This window comes from Lepidochelys olivacea, assembly GCF_965140295.1.
Source record: "Lepidochelys olivacea isolate rLepOli2 genome assembly, chromosome: 7".
Lineage (NCBI taxonomy): Eukaryota > Metazoa > Chordata > Testudines > Cheloniidae > Lepidochelys > Lepidochelys olivacea.
The window spans coordinates 25,440,231-25,456,017 of NC_140417.1; the positions used below are offsets into that span (position 1 = coordinate 25,440,231).

At 38.9% G+C, this 15,787-nt stretch overlaps 1 protein-coding gene across 1 annotated transcript in view; it reads left to right on the forward strand.

The window, feature by feature from the left end:
* Positions 1 to 15,787, forward strand: part of DNAH12 (dynein axonemal heavy chain 12) — a 172,930-nt gene that overhangs the window by 120,487 nt on the left and 36,656 nt on the right. Inside the window, exons 51-58 of the mRNA XM_084633689.1 lie at positions 2,603 to 2,692; positions 3,872 to 4,012; positions 5,216 to 5,457; positions 5,810 to 5,957; positions 7,612 to 7,757; positions 9,364 to 9,578; positions 11,946 to 12,138; positions 13,531 to 13,723. Of these exons, the coding sequence (XP_084489815.1) occupies positions 2,603 to 2,692; positions 3,872 to 4,012; positions 5,216 to 5,457; positions 5,810 to 5,957; positions 7,612 to 7,757; positions 9,364 to 9,578; positions 11,946 to 12,138; positions 13,531 to 13,723 (1,368 nt within the window). The remainder of the gene's footprint in view (positions 1 to 2,602; positions 2,693 to 3,871; positions 4,013 to 5,215; positions 5,458 to 5,809; positions 5,958 to 7,611; positions 7,758 to 9,363; positions 9,579 to 11,945; positions 12,139 to 13,530; positions 13,724 to 15,787) is intronic.

Below are 15,787 nucleotides of genomic sequence, written 5' to 3' on the forward strand. Positions count from 1 at the left end.
TGCCACTCAACTCCAGGGGATGGCCCAAGCAACAGAAGGCTGTCATTCAAACCTCTTTGATTTGTAGTTTGGCTACAATAAGCAATGTGGCCTTGTCCTTCCCTCCTCCCCAACCTCACCCTGTTATCAAACCCTTTGTATACCCAGGCTACCTTTTACTAGTCAGCGTTGTCAGTGATCTCAAGTTTTTTTTAATAAATAAAGAATGAATGGATTCGGAACAATAGGGACTTCATTTCCTGTGCCAGCTGTGGTTGAAGGGAGGGAAGGGGATTGGCTTACAGGGAAGTACATTCAACAAAGGAGGAGGCTTTGCATCAAGGACAAACACACACAATTGTCATACCATACCCTGGTCAGTCATGAAACTGTTTTTCAAAGACTCTCTGATTCGCAGCACACCTCAGTGTGCTCTTCTATTTGCCTTGGTGTCTGGCTGTTCAAAATTGGACACCAGGCGATTTGCCTCAACCTCCCACCCTGCTATAAACGTCTCCCCCTTACTCTCCCAGATATTATGGAGCACACAGCAAGCAGCAATTACAATAGGAATGTTGGTTGTGCTGAGGTCTAACCTAGTCAGCAACAGCACCAGTGAGCTTTTAAATGTCCAAAGGTACATTCTACCACCATTCTGCACTTGCTCAGCCTATAGTTGAACTGCTCCTTACTACTGTCCAGGCTGCCTGTGTACGGCTTCATGAGCCATGGGAGCAAGGGGTAGGCTGGGTCCCCAAGGATAACTATTGGCATTTCAACATCCCCAGTGGTAATTTTCTGGTCTAGGAAAAAAGTCCCTTCTTGCAGCTTTCCGAACAGCCCAAAGTTCCGAAATATGTGAGAGTCATGCACCTTTCCCGACCATCCCATGTTGATGTCAGTGAAACGGCCCTTGTGATCCACCAGTGCATGCAACACCATTGAGAAGTACCCCTTGCGGTTTATGTACTCTTTGGCAAGGTGGTCCGGTGCCAAGATAGGGATATGCATTCCGTCTATCGCCCCACCACAGTTAGGGAACCCCATTACAGCAAAGACATCCACTATGACCTACACATTTCCCAGAGTCACTACCCTTTTTAGCAGAAGGGTATTGATTGCCCTGGCTACTTGGATCACAGCAGCCCCCACAGTAGATTTGCCCACTCTGAATTGACTCCCAATTGACAGGTAGCAGTCAGGCGTTGCAAGCTTCCACAGAGCTATCACCACTCGCTTCTCAACTGTCAGGGTAGGGGAAAGCAACTCATACAGTTCCATGAAAGTGGCCTTATGCATACGAAAGTTTCGCAGCCACTGGGAATCATCCCATACCTGCAACGCTATGCGGTCCCACCAGTCTGTGCTTGTTTGCTGGGCCCAGAATCGGTGTTCTACTGTATCAACATGCTCCGGTGCTGCCATGATATCCCAGTTGCCACATCCCGTGCTTTCAGGAACGTCTGTGTCCATATCCTGCTCACAATCTTCCTCATTCTTAGCTAGGCTCTGCACATACTGCAGGATAATGCGTGAGGTGTTTACAAGGCTCACAAAAGCAGTGTGCAGCTGAGCGGGCTCCATGCTTGCCATGCTATGGCGTCTGCATGGATAACCCAGGAAAAGAGGTGCAAAATGATTGTTTGCCATTGATTTCAAGGAGGGAGGGAGGGAGGGGAGACTGACGACATGTACCCAAAACCACCTGCAACAATATTTTTGCCCCATCAGGCATTGGGAGTTTAAACCAGAATTCCAGTGGGCAGCAGGGACTGTGGGATAGCTACCCACAGTGCACCACTCCGTGAGTCGATGCTAGCCACAGTATTGAGGATGCACTCCGCCGACCTAATGCCCTTAGTGGGAACATGCATGACCTACTGTATAAAATCGCTTACTATAGATCGACTTCTATAAAATCGACCTTAGTGGCAAATGCTTTGGATTAGTAGTATATTAAAGCTTCAAAATATAAACAGTCTGGGCTAAATCCTTAAACATGCTGCAATCTGACTTTTACCAACCTTCTGTAATAAGCATGAACATAAAAACATAAGAACGGCCATACTGGCCAGACCAGAGGTCCATCAAGCCCAGTATCCTGTCCTCTGACAGTGGCCAATGGCAGGTGCCCCAAAAGGAATGAACAGACAGGTTATCATCAAGTGATCCATGCCCTATCACCCAATCCCAGCTTCTGGCAAACAGAGGCTAGGGACACCATTCCTGCCCATCCTGGCTAATAGCCATTGATGGACCTATCCTCCATGAATCTAGCTAGCTCCGTTTTGAACCTCGTTACAGTATTGGACTTCACAACATCCTCTGGCAAGGAGTTCCAGAGGTTGACAGTGCGTTGTATGAAAAAATACTTCCTTGTGTTTGTTTTAAACCTGCTACCTATTAATTTCATTTGGTGGCCCCTTGTTCTTGTATTATGAGAAGGAGTAAAAATAACACTTCCTTATTTACTTTTTCTATACCACTCATGATTTTATAGACCTCTATCATATCCTCCCTTAGTCGCCTCTTTTCCATGCATGCCTGTCTGTTAATTAGAGGATATTTATGAATTCATTTTGGTTTAAAAGTTTTAAAAGTTCTTCCCTAATTTCCATTGTAGGTCTTGGATTACTGGGGGCCTAGCAAGAAAGTTCTGGGTGACATGAATTTCTTAAAGGATCTTAGAGAGTATGACAAGGATAACATTCCAGTAAGTGTTTGATTAATGTCTTTTGAGTAATGAAATCTGCTCCAAAAACATGTATGGAAGATATTACACCAAGGGGTAAATTCACCCTGGGCTTTCATGGAAATAAACTATATGGGGAAGAGGGAATTGTGTCAGCACACAGCAGCTTGCAAGCTCAGTTATTCTGGGGGCTTTTAGGAGCATGTGCCATCTGAGAAGTGAATGACACTGTCCAAGAAGGGTGCACGGCCAGGGCAGACTGGAAATACAGTGATTCAACTCCTCCTCTCAGTGGTTCCTACCGGTGGTGCCTCCTATGGCATTCCAGCAGGATTTACAGTTATCCCCCAGTAAGTACCCTGTAGGGGATGTCTGTACCACTGCGTGCTAGCTGCCTGAGTGACAAGTTCTGTACCTAGATTTACCCAGCTCAAAATATGTAAGTAACATCTCCTTGTACCAGCTTTACTAAATCAGTCCCTGTATGTTTACCAGAGAAGCTATGACGAAGTCAGGTCTGGCATAATACATTTTATTTAATTTTGAAAGGACTAAATATATCAGTGGGTTTTTTTATTTCATTTAAAAAAACTGTTTATCTGAAATATAGATTAAATCTGACAGTGTGGATAACATGGTATGATTATATGCCTCGAAATGTACAAGGGCGCAATATAAAGACATGACCTCTGCTTGCAGGGAACTTATTGTCTAAGGGCCTGATCCTTACAAGTTGCTGAGTGCTTAGTATCTCACAAGATTGGGCCCAGAAGTAGGCACAGGCAATGTAATTCATTCACATACTCTGGTTGAAGATCCAGTCTTCATTCAGTAGAGATAACTTTGGGGATCATCATTAAAAAGCTTTGCTGAAATAAGTAAATTCGAAGGAAGAATATAAAAGAAGAAAGGGAATGCATTTGTTTCAGAAGGAGGGGCAACTTAAAATAAGACTTGAAGAAAGACACAAAGGATGGCAATCTAACGAGGAGGGAAGCTTGGTAAGAATGCAGACAGTGAGAAAATCAGAGAAACAAATTAGGGCTGGACTCTGTCACAGTTACCCATATTGAGTAATTCCTTAGTGATGTCAGTTGATCAACTTGTGGAGTTAAGGTACTGTTCAGCATGGTAAGGGTGGCAAAACTGGGCCTTAGAAAAATAAAGTTTTCCTATGGCTGTAATGTTTTTATCATGTAGGTGACTGTCATGCAGAAGATTCGTTCTGAATATCTGACTAATCCTGAGTTTGATCCACCTAAGGTGGCTAAAGCATCCTCCGCAGCTGAGGGTTTGTGTAAATGGATTATGGCTATGGAAGTGTATGACAGAGTTGCTAAGGTACGTGTTGAGTCCAGTCCTGAAAACTCCCGTTGGCTTTATTGGAAGCTACACACACATGAGGACTGCAAGACTAAGCTACTTATTATGATTGCAGTTAAACTGAAATAAAAGGTACTTCACTGGAAAATAAATTTAGGACCTATATTTTCAAATTTAACAGAGGACTGGGACTACTGTGAAGATGAAAATAGCTGTCAGATTTGATGAAGATAAGAGATGTTTTTACTGAAGCAGCATACAGATTAAAATAAAGTACTATAAAGTCTGTCAAAAACTATAATCATACTTTTATTTTCTGCTTATACAATAAAAAAGGATATCCAAAATTGTGATCCAGGAGGTCCATGGGGAGTGGGTGGTCTACATAATTAAATATTTTGAGAATCAAGCAAGGAAAAAAGAGGGTGTGGGGTTGTTGAATGGAGAGAGTGAGTCCATGCAGGAGACTTTCTCTTACAGAGAAATCCAAAGAATTAAATAGCTGAGGAATCTCTGCCATAGGCTACACACACCATTAAATAGAACAGAAATATGTTCATTCTTCTAGAAAACCATGAAAAATATTTGTATGTTTTTTTTTCTTCCTTCAAACAATATAACCTAAATTGCCATCTGTAAATGGGTATTGAAAATCAAATCATAAATCAAGTAATTATTTTTAGCCAATGAATAGTACTTTGGAACGATATTATTTTGAGGATTTTTGTATTGGTCTTTTTTGTTTTAAGTTTTAACTTAGAGAAAAAATTATGTCTGCTTTAATCCTTGTTTATCTCACTTCGGTAATTTTCTTTATCAATGGTACTAGCATTGCTGCTATAATAACAATATAAGGTGTCCAACGCTGGACACAAATTTATGGCAAGCATCAATACAGTATGTTTTCTGCCTCGGTAATGCAACTTAATTTATTAATTTAATACAACAAGATTCTGAGCCAGTTTAATTTTAATTTTTTATTCAAGTAATTTAGAATGAATATACATTGTTAGTTGGCTATGCTTCCTAAGCTTCATTCTCAAAAAACATAGTGCATTTAGTATATTAGGACCCACCTCCCTATTCGTTTTCACAAATATTAATATAATAAAATATGCTCCTCCTTACCTTGGAATATTGATCCAAAGTGTTACATACAGAACTTTATATATCAGTAAACTATATGGATTTAGCATCCCTGCATTAATTGTAATTGAACAGGTGGTTGCTCCCAAAAAAGCCCGTCTAGCAGAGGCCCAGCAGTCCTTAGCAGAAACTATGGCATTACTGAATCAGAAGAGAGCTGAACTTGCAGCAGTGGAGAATCATTTGGCAAAATTGCAACAAACCTTTGTTGAGAAAACTGAAGAAAAGGCTCGTCTAGAATTCCAGGTGGATCTATGTGCTAAGAAACTAGAAAGAGCAGAGAAGCTGATTGGAGGACTGGGTGGAGAAAAATCAAGGTCAGATGTAAATACAAATGCTCATTTGAACATGCATCCAAAAGCAGAGACAAAACCTGAGCTTTAGTTCTCTGAGCCTTAAACTTTTGCATCCCTGTATCCTCATTTGGGGACTGGGGCAATCAGGTCCTTAAAAGATCGTCAAAGGACCCAATATTGTGACTAAAAAATACTCACCAAAACATTTGAGGCAGTCTTCAAAGCAACATCCAAGGGTACAAACACAATGTTTAAATTATTTATTTGCAATTCACCTTTAACATAAAGGGAAAACACTTCTTGTGTTGATGATGTACTCTGTTAATGCTACCAATATAGAGGAATTTTATATGGTATCTTTGCTTATCCATAGATGGTGTAATGCTGCAAATGATCTTCAAAATACATATGATAATTTGACAGGAGATGTTCTGATATCAGCTGGAGTGATAGCTTATTTGGGTGCTTTCACTAGTGCCTTTCGACAAGAGTGTACTAAAGACTGGAGCAAGTTGTGCAAGGTTAGAAAGTTTATCTTAGATTTAAATAATATCTTTCATCCCAGTAGATCCCAAAGTGCTTTACAATCTGTGGGCCAAATCCTGAAATTTTTGATTTTTCACTTGGTGTCTACTTAGTAAAAAATCATATTAAAGTGAGTGGTTTAAATTTTGCTGATTTACACTTTTGTAAATCTGGAGTAATTCACTGAATTCAGTGGATTTACTCAAGGTTTACACTAGTGTACCAGAAATGATCTGATGTTGACCCATTGACTTCAGTGAGAGTTTAATGTGAGTAAGGACTAAGTAATGATTGAGAGGACTTCAGAAACTGGCCTTAAATAAATAAAGCAACCACTTTACAAACTAAAGTGCAGCTACATTAAAGATGGATGGCACAGTGCTAACTAGTCTGTCCAACCCAAGCAAAAACCAAAAGAATTTTTTCAAATTTAGCTATCCTGATACTAGCCCTGTCCCCAACTAAAGCCTTTCAAGTAAACCATTTAAATAAACCATTTTAAACACTACCGTGTTTGAGATGGTGCTCCTTTACTGTGTTTCCAAACCTAAGTTTTGGATGGATAAATATGAAACATTTTTTAAGTTTGTAGTGTGGGTGCAAACATGTTAAGCATTGTTAAACTGTGCTTCTTCCCTTTAAAACATTTTAAAAGTGGTTGCATGAAAAGGGCTTGCATACTTGCAGAACGAAATATCAAGTCACAATGTAAGGCCCTGATTCTGCAAAGGGATTTGCTCAGATGGACCCTTACTCTCATACAGCATCCCACTGATTTCAGTCGGACTCCATGGGGCATCTGTTTGCAGTACTGGAACCTGAAGTATGGTGGAGGACAAGGTGGAAGATAAAGGCTTAGGCTGCAAAGGGACCAATAGGGCTAACACAGGACCAGAATGTTCCCTTTGCAAGATCAGGGCCTTTCAACTTCCATTTTGTTGTTGGATGTTGCTAGCCCTAGCTGCTGCTAGGTCCCAATCCTGCAAATAGATGCACTAATTTTGACCTATGTACCTGTACAGAATCCCATTGTTCCACTGAAGCCAGTGGTGTTCCTCATGGGTGCAGAGGTCTGTGCTAGCACATATATTTGTATATCTGGGGCTTTACTGAAGAAATTATTGCTGCACAGTACCTGCTTTTGCTTTTTTTAAAGAGACAGTTGCACCATAGACTTGATTTAGATAAGTAAGTAGCGATGAAGTAATATGTGACTGACCGGCATTGGAAAAGTGCGTTGTATTAATTGGAAGTGTAAACACAGAATAAATAAACAAAAGTTGGGAAAATTTTCTTGCAATTTAAAGATTTCCAGATGGTTCTGTTTTTCCCACTACACCGCAGTGTGTAAGTTATCATCACACAACATATTGCAAAAGGGTAAAAAAGAATACCTTCAGAACTGGGGGCAAAAAAAAAAACAACTCTAGAAAAATCCCACAAAATCTCAGCCAAAATTGAGGAAAGTCACCACAAAATTGGGAAAATCTTTCCATTTTCTGTAAACGTGAATTTTCCCCCCATGATTTTCTCTCCTTGAACAAAAGCTAATTTTTAAAGCAAGTTGTGAATAAATTAATACTTTTAACTGAAGCAGTATTTTAACAAAATTTAAAGAAATAAAGAATAAAGATTTATTTTTTCTTGCAGGACAAAAATATTCCTTGTTCTGAGAACTTCTCTTTGAGTAAGACCCTTGGTGACCCAATAAAAATCAGAGCCTGGAATATTGCTGGATTACCAACAGACAACTTTTCGGTCGACAATGGTGTGATTGTTGATAACTCCAGGCGCTGGTAGGTAACAAAGAAGCTAATAATTTGCTAAAACAAACTGAGATTTCAGACTAAATCAAATTTAGTCTGTATACTAGAAACAGAAAGGTTTCAGAGTAACAGCCGTGTTAGTCTGTATTCGCAAAAAGAAAAGGAGTACTTGTGGCACCTTAGAGACTAACCAATTTATTAGAGCATAAGCTTTCGTGAGCTACAGCTCACTTCCTCAGATGCATCTGAGGAAGTGAGCTGTAGCTCACGAAAGCTTATGCTCTAATAAATTGGTTACTCACTAAGGTGCCACAAGTACTCCTTTTCTTTTTTAGAAACAGAAAGGTGCTGCATACCCTTCCCCTCCTTCAATGGAACTTGAGGAGGCTTTGTTCCGCACAGGATGAGACCCAGTGTTTCCAGTGGTTGAAAGTTTTTTCCTTCCAGAATATTACAGATATTTTTTTCATCTTTAAATTCAGTTGTTGAATTTTATATTGTGATTAAACTTACTTCCGGATTATCCACTGTTTTCCAATGTCTCTATTGTGTACAATGACTTCACATTGGAAAACTATTGACTTAGAACACAGATCGGTATAAGTCTGGTAATTTATTCTTTTTTGCAGTTGTAGAAACATAGAAGGCAGAAGGACATTTTTGATAAGTTTTAATAAATATTTTTCTTGTGTGAGCCATTAAATATATAAACCACAATATAGAAAAACTGTGAGTCAGGTTATACACACATTTCAAGGTCCTTTTGCTACCACAGTCAACTTCAGCTTTGCTCTTTGTCATGTTTTAGAGACTAGTGTATTAGATGAAATTGACTTCTGTGCAGAGGGCCAGCACAGAGGGCCAGCTTTGTTATCAAAGTCCGATCAATCGAAGCCTTATTTTGAGGACTTAAATCCCTCTTAAATGCTGTGGAAGCATTGGGATGGCCCTCTGCACAGGAGTGAATTTCAATCAGTAAGAAGAACATTACAAATTTCAATAATAACATTCATTATTAATTCTGTTCTGGAACCTGAATGTTGGCTACAGGAAGAAAGACACTATTTTTATCCCTTCAGTGATCCTCCATTGAAACTCGAACAGCCTACCATGGGATACACTAAACCTGTCTGACAACTTTTGTGCTAAAAACTTTTGCTTCCTTGCAAAAAAAAAAAAAAAAATAGACCCATATCTTCAGTTAATGCAAGTGAGTACAGCTCCATTGAAAGGAATTACACCCACTTACGCCATTCGAGGTATCAGCCCTATTAGTCTCAAATTGCTGGTAGTTATTGTAAAAAGCAAAAATTATTGCAAAACTCACATATAATAAAAAATTCTAAAAAATCAGAATTCGAAAGGAGAAATACAACGAAGCTGTCGTCAAGGTTCTGAATACTGATCTGTGTCTTTTGAAAAAAATCATAAACATCATCTTCATGGCTTTTAAAAGAATTCTGATATTTCTGATCAAATTGTGACTGTAATATTCAGCCAGTGGACGTTTATCTCTTAAAATAATACAGCCACAAAGTATCGTGTCACTTTTTTCCAGCTAGTCCACAGCAGAAATAATTTCAAATTTACAAAAAGTCATGTGTACTGAGCAAGTTCTTTGTATTGTACATTCTAGGCCATTAATGATTGATCCCCAGGGTCAAGCCAATAAATGGATAAAGAACTCAGAGAAAGAAAACCAATTGAGTGTTATCAAGTTCACAGATACAGACTACATGAGAACTTTGGAGAACTGCATTCAGTTTGGGACTCCACTTCTGCTAGAAAATGTTGGGGAAGAACTAGACCCATCACTGGAACCCCTGCTGCTTAGACAAACCTTTAAACAAGGTACAAGAAAATTAGTTATAAGCCCAGAAGTATGCAACATTAATGCTCATCTAATGAACTGTTATATCAGCTAATATTTTTCTTCTTTCTTTACTTTTGCTGCTTATGTTCAGAGGAAGGTAGCCTTCTTAAGCTGATTTTTACTTTTTAATAAAGTTCACAAATGTCACATTATAGATTTCTTACTTGAAAACTTCACTATGCAGCGGTGATATATTTAAATATAGTAGGTTTGATCCTGCAAAGACTCCCATTAAAACTCCCATTGACGCTGAATATATTTTTTCTGAAGTATTATACTGTGTAAGTCTAGATATCTTATTTATAAAATATGTTTTAACTTAATAGGATGTATTATTTATTGCATTACATTCTAAGTTAAGAAGAGTTATCATGGTATTTTGCAAAAGTTGCACATTTTTCATGCAAGTATTATCTTCTCAAAGTCATATGATGATGAAGAAAAGGTCCAGGTTTAAGGTGGGAATTTCCTTTTTCAAAAAATGTATCCTTTCTTTTCCAAGTGATAAAATGGGCGAAAAGTAAAGAAGTGAGAGAAAAAGAGTCGGTAGAGGGACCTGAACACTGAATTTTCATGTTTAGTTTTCAAAAAGAAAATTGAAACAAAACATTCATTCAAAACTAAATGAAAAAAATTGTTTCATGTCAAAGTTTGTCATGGTAGAAAAGGTCTGATTTTTTGACCAGTTCTAATTATACGGGACCTGGGAAATCTCAAATCTCATACACGCTAGGGTTTTGGAACTGCACAGTGTGCTGTGGGCATTAATTATTGGAACTGTATTCAAAATAAGATCAGGCTTGTCAAAGCCCTGGCTGGGATGATTTATTTGGGGATTGGTCCTGCTTTGAGCAGGGGGTTGGACTAGATGACCTCCTGAGGTCCCTTCCAACCCTGATATTCTATGGTTCTATGATTCTATGAATAGGCAACAGCAGGGCTCAACATAGTCTGCTACTACAGAGAGCAGGTGGCTGTGAATTGGTTTCTCTCCTAAGATACCTGCTGTTGGAGATAAGAATGCAGAGCCTTCATATGGAGGAAATTCATGCATGGAACTCTATAAGACACTTCCTTTAAGGATCCTCTAATATTTGGAGGTGTAGGAGTCAGACTGTGAGCAGCCTTCCCATGGATAAGAGGAAGATGTCTGGGATGTGTGGCCACCCTTTAAAGATCCCCACTCTACTTGAGTGGAAGATAGGAAATGGATGGTCTATCCCTGAAGATATTCTGCTCTTTTAGAGAGAGCTGATCAGACTGGGAATAACTAGAGGGGAATAGGGCTGTAGCAATCTCCTGAGTCTCTAAAGGTTGAGCCACGAACAACCTGCCCCATATGTGCTTGTTGCAACAGATGCTGGTGGCACATTTATTTTGTAAATATTTGTACAGGGCCACAGGTGTGTGTGACATTTTACAGACAAATAAAAGATCTTCCAGGGAAATTTTAGTCTAAAATTATACAAATCATGACAGGTGGTAGCAAAAAGCATAGGAGAGTTTGGGTTAAGGTCAAATAAGATTATATGCTTGCTTGATATGCTATGTACGGATCTTGTTATCTTGTTTTAATACATGAATTGGTTTGAGCTACTGTGAAACAAGAATATGAAATTTGAAAACAACCACATAAAACCTGTACCTTTTCCAATTTTATATGTACACAGTAAAGGAAGGGCATAACTGTGTGACGCACTCAATTATTTTTACCTACTATGGATGAAATCCTGGCTCCACTAAAGTGAGTGGTAGTTTTAACATTGACTTATATGGGGCCAGGACTCACCTTATTTCCAGCTCTTACTATTTGAGGTTACTTGATTTGCTCTTAACAAGCCTTTTGCTTTTACTTGATCACAAAAGTAATATTTTTTGCATAAATAATTGAGGTAAGCAAATATGTAACTTACATTGTGATGTTTTCTTGGGACGCCCCGGATTGTGGGTCACTTTGTTACCACCCTGCCCCTAGTGTGAGGGAGTTTGTCTTGTGGAATCTGTGTGTCAGCCCTTGTACACTGCCAGCCTTTCAGCTACTCATATTCTCCTCAGGACGCTGCCAGTCCTATTTTGATTTTCAGGTTAACAATAGGTGACCCCAAACCCCAACCCCCCTTTGAAGAACTTTCCCCTGTATCATCCAGCCCCTGTCACTGGATACTCACAGTAATTACCAAGTAAGCTGTCCTCAAGGAGAAAGTGTACATGCATGGGAGGGTTATGAGTCAGGATCAGTTCCTTTATAACAACACAGCACTGTAATCTGTCTTGGTGAAAACCAATACACGTTTATTAACAAAGAACAGAGTCACATGCACAAATGTTTGTCTTCTGAACTTTAGGGGGCATGGATTGCATCAGGCTTGGTGAGACAATTATTGAGTATTCCAGTGATTTCAAATTTTTTATTACAACAAAACTAAGAAATCCACATTATATGCCTGAACTGGCTACAAAAGTTTCTTTACTCAACTTTATGATAACACCAGAGGGACTTGAAGACCAGCTACTAGGTATTGTTGTTGCAAAAGAGAGGTATGTGTTTGTTTATTGCAAATAGGCAAATGAAATATTCTAAACAGGAGACTTTGGAAGCAATTAAGAGAAATATTCGTAATAAAATGGGGCAATTGTTAGTGATTCTAAATGTTTTTTCATAACAACTATAAACAATACTGGCTTATTTAAGATATTTCTAGGGGGTCCATCATGATAGTATGTGAGTCATCTGAGATATTGGAAAAGTGTTTTGTTATTTAACATTATCACAGAGCAACCATGATTATTTCAGAGTAACAGCCATGTTAGTCTGTATTCGCAAAAAGAAAAGGAGTACTTGTGGCACCTTAGAGACTAACCAATTTATTTGAGCATAAGCTTTCGTGAGCTACAGCTCAGCATCCGATGAAGTGAGCTGTAGCTCACGAAAGCTTATGCTCAAATAAATTGGTTAGTCTCTAAGGTGCCACAAGTACTCCTTTTCTTTTCATGATTATTTGTTTTCTGATACGGCTTCCTGGCAATCCAGCCCATTGATTTTGCACATGCAAATGTGGATATTGGATTATTAGGCTGCATTTTTACTTTTCAATGAAGAAAGGACATGGTGGCTCTGAAACTGTTCCTAGTTCTTGTCTAAACTCAAAATAGAGACAGATTAGATTGGATTTCCTGGGTTTCTGATCATTCAAATGAACACAGAACTGTCCACTCAAATATACTAGATTCACTTGCTAAAAAAATCTTAATACATTTAATGTAAGTTCCACATCACAAACTCATGCAGTACATAAGCTGTATAATATTTACTCAAAAACAAGAATTACATGTATAGTAATTAAAAATTCGGATTAACTGACATTTTCAGAAGTCTGGATATAAAATTTTAGGCAAACATTTTCAAACATAAAATTAACCTAAAGTTTTGCACCTAAGTCCATATGTAGGCATCTAAATAAGTGGCCTGATTTTCAGGAGCTGAGCTCTGAATTGAGTCAAGGCTTTAGGGGCCAAATTCTGTGGTGACTGAAATCCTGTGCAACCCTATTGATGTTAGTGGGAAAGCTCTGGGTGTAAGCATAGAATTTGACCCCCAAGAGCTTAACTTTAGGCACCCAGGTTTGAAAGTGTTGGCCTTAGTGTCTTGCTAAAATAGAGAGGATTGGCACTAATGTAGTTCCAGTATAACTGTGTAGCTCAGTGGTAAAAACTGCATTAATGGAATGCTAAGATCCTGACACAAACCTACCAAAATCAAGAGGTAAGGTTTCTGTGACACTAATATTACATGATCATATAACATGAACAATGTGATCTACTTTATATAAATATTGATTTTTCAAATGTGGATTAACTACATGCAGGTATCTGAATATGTAACAATACTAGCATAAAAGGTAAACTTTGGGTGTATGTTTTGGTTTTTAGACCAGAATTAGAAGAAGAGAGGAATGCTCTCATCCTTCAGTCTGCGGCCAATAAAAAACAACTAAAGGAAATTGAGAAGAAAATTTTAGAAACATTACAGTCTTCCGAAGGGAACATTTTGGAAGATGAGAGTGCTATCATGGTCTTGGATTCTGCTAAAATAATGTCTAATGAGATCACCAAGAAACAACAGGTAAGCAATGTTAGATTTTGTTTTCAAATTCAGTGGTTATTGTGTACAAAACCTAAAAGCTTGCTTTCTGCCAGGAAGACTGTGAATTAGAAGCAAAATTCTATGCTTATGAATGAAAAAGATCAATTTATAAGAAAAAGAAAAACTGTTGAGGAAACGCTGAAATCCTCGTTCATGGTTAGATCAGTCCTTACTTGGGCAAAACATCCATCTTCAAAGGCAGTTGTGCCTGAATAAGGATTGAGTAAGAGGTAAGGCCTTCAGGATTTGGCCCTATATTAACGTAGTTGTAAGGGTCTAATTTTTAAATGAACAAAAGCCAGTCTTTTAAGGGAGACAGTAATGGTCTAACCTGCATATGGGACTGGGAGCCAGAAACTCCAAGTTCTAATATTGTAAATGCCTCTGACTCACTGTGTGGTCTCGTGTGAGTCAGTTAACCTGTCTCTGTGTTAATTTTCCCACATATAAAATGAGAATAATAATACTTACCTTTAGGTTTCAGAGTAACAGCCGTGTTAGTCTGTATTCACAAAAAGAAAAGGAGTACTTGTGGCACCTTAGAGACTCACCAATTTATTTGAGCATAAGCTTGTCACAAGGTGTCTAAGGTGTCACAAGTACTTACCTTTAGGACATCACTGAGGAGGCTGGGTGGATTAATTAATATTTGTGTGGTACACTGAAGATGGGAAATGTTATATACGGGTAAGCATAGTGGGCCAGATTGTCCCCCAATTGGAAAAACCTGCATATGGGACAAGAAACATCTTGACTGCCAATTATATGAGTTTTCGCTGAATTATCTTGTTAGTGGGTGGTGTACCATGCTAGGAAAATGGTAGCCTACATTTGCCTCTACATTTACAGATCTCCTGAAATAAGGCCTTCTGGGCAGAAAGTGACATGCTGCAATACCTTCTTACCTTCCACGGCTCTTGAACAGCATTTTTGGGAGGGTCCACTGTGAAGATAATCTGCATCATATAATGCAGGGATTCCCCATTTAAGGAGGGATTGGGAAAGTGCAACTCTCAAGGTTCCTTCCCCATTCTGAACTCTAGGGTACAGATGTGGGGACCTGCATGAGAAACCCCCTAAGCTTATTTTTACCAGCTTAGGTTAAAACTTCCCCAAGGTACAAACTATTTTACCTTTTGCCCTTGGACTTTATTGCTGCCACCACCAAGCGTCTAACAAATATATAACAGGGAAAGAGCCCGCTTTCCCCCCCAAACGTCTTTCCCCCCAAAATCCTCCCAAACCCTTCACCACCTTTCCTGGGGAAGGCTTGATAAAAATCCTCACCAATTTGCATAGGTGAACACAGACCCAAACCCTTGGATCTTAAGAACAATGAAAAAGCAATCAGGTTCTTAAAAGAAGAATTTTAATTGAAGAAAAAGTGAAAGAATCACCTCTGTAAAATCAGGATGGTAAATACCTTACAGGGTCATCAGATTCAAAACATAGAGAATCCCTCTAGGCAAAACCTTAAGTTACAAAAAGACACAAAAACAGGAATATACATTCCATTCAGCACAACTTATTTTATCAGCCATTTAAACAAAACAGAATCTAACACATATCTAACTAGATTGCTTATTAGCCTTTTACAGGAGATCTGACCTGCATTCCTGCTCTGGTCCTGGCAAAAGCAACACACAGACCAAGAGAACCTTTGTTTCTCCCCCCGTCCAGCTTTGAAAGTATCTTGTCTCCTCATTGGTCATTTTGGTCAGGTGCCAGTGAGGTTATCCTAGCTTCTCAACCCTTCACAGGTGAAAGGGTTTTTCCTCTGGCCAGGAGGGATTTTAAAGGTGTTTACCCTTCCCTTTATATTTATGACAGCAACAGATAGTGATATTCTCCCAGTCTCAACTGTCCTGCCCCTGGCCTCCTCCTCCTCCTAAATCAATTAGGCTAATTTCCTCAGAACCTGCACAGTAGGACTCGTTTAGGTTTGGAGTAGTGGATAAAAAGTACCATGGAGCCAGAAAGGTTTTCCCCTCAACAACCCCTGGCTTAGCTCTTATCTATATGAAAAATTTGACCAAAAGAATT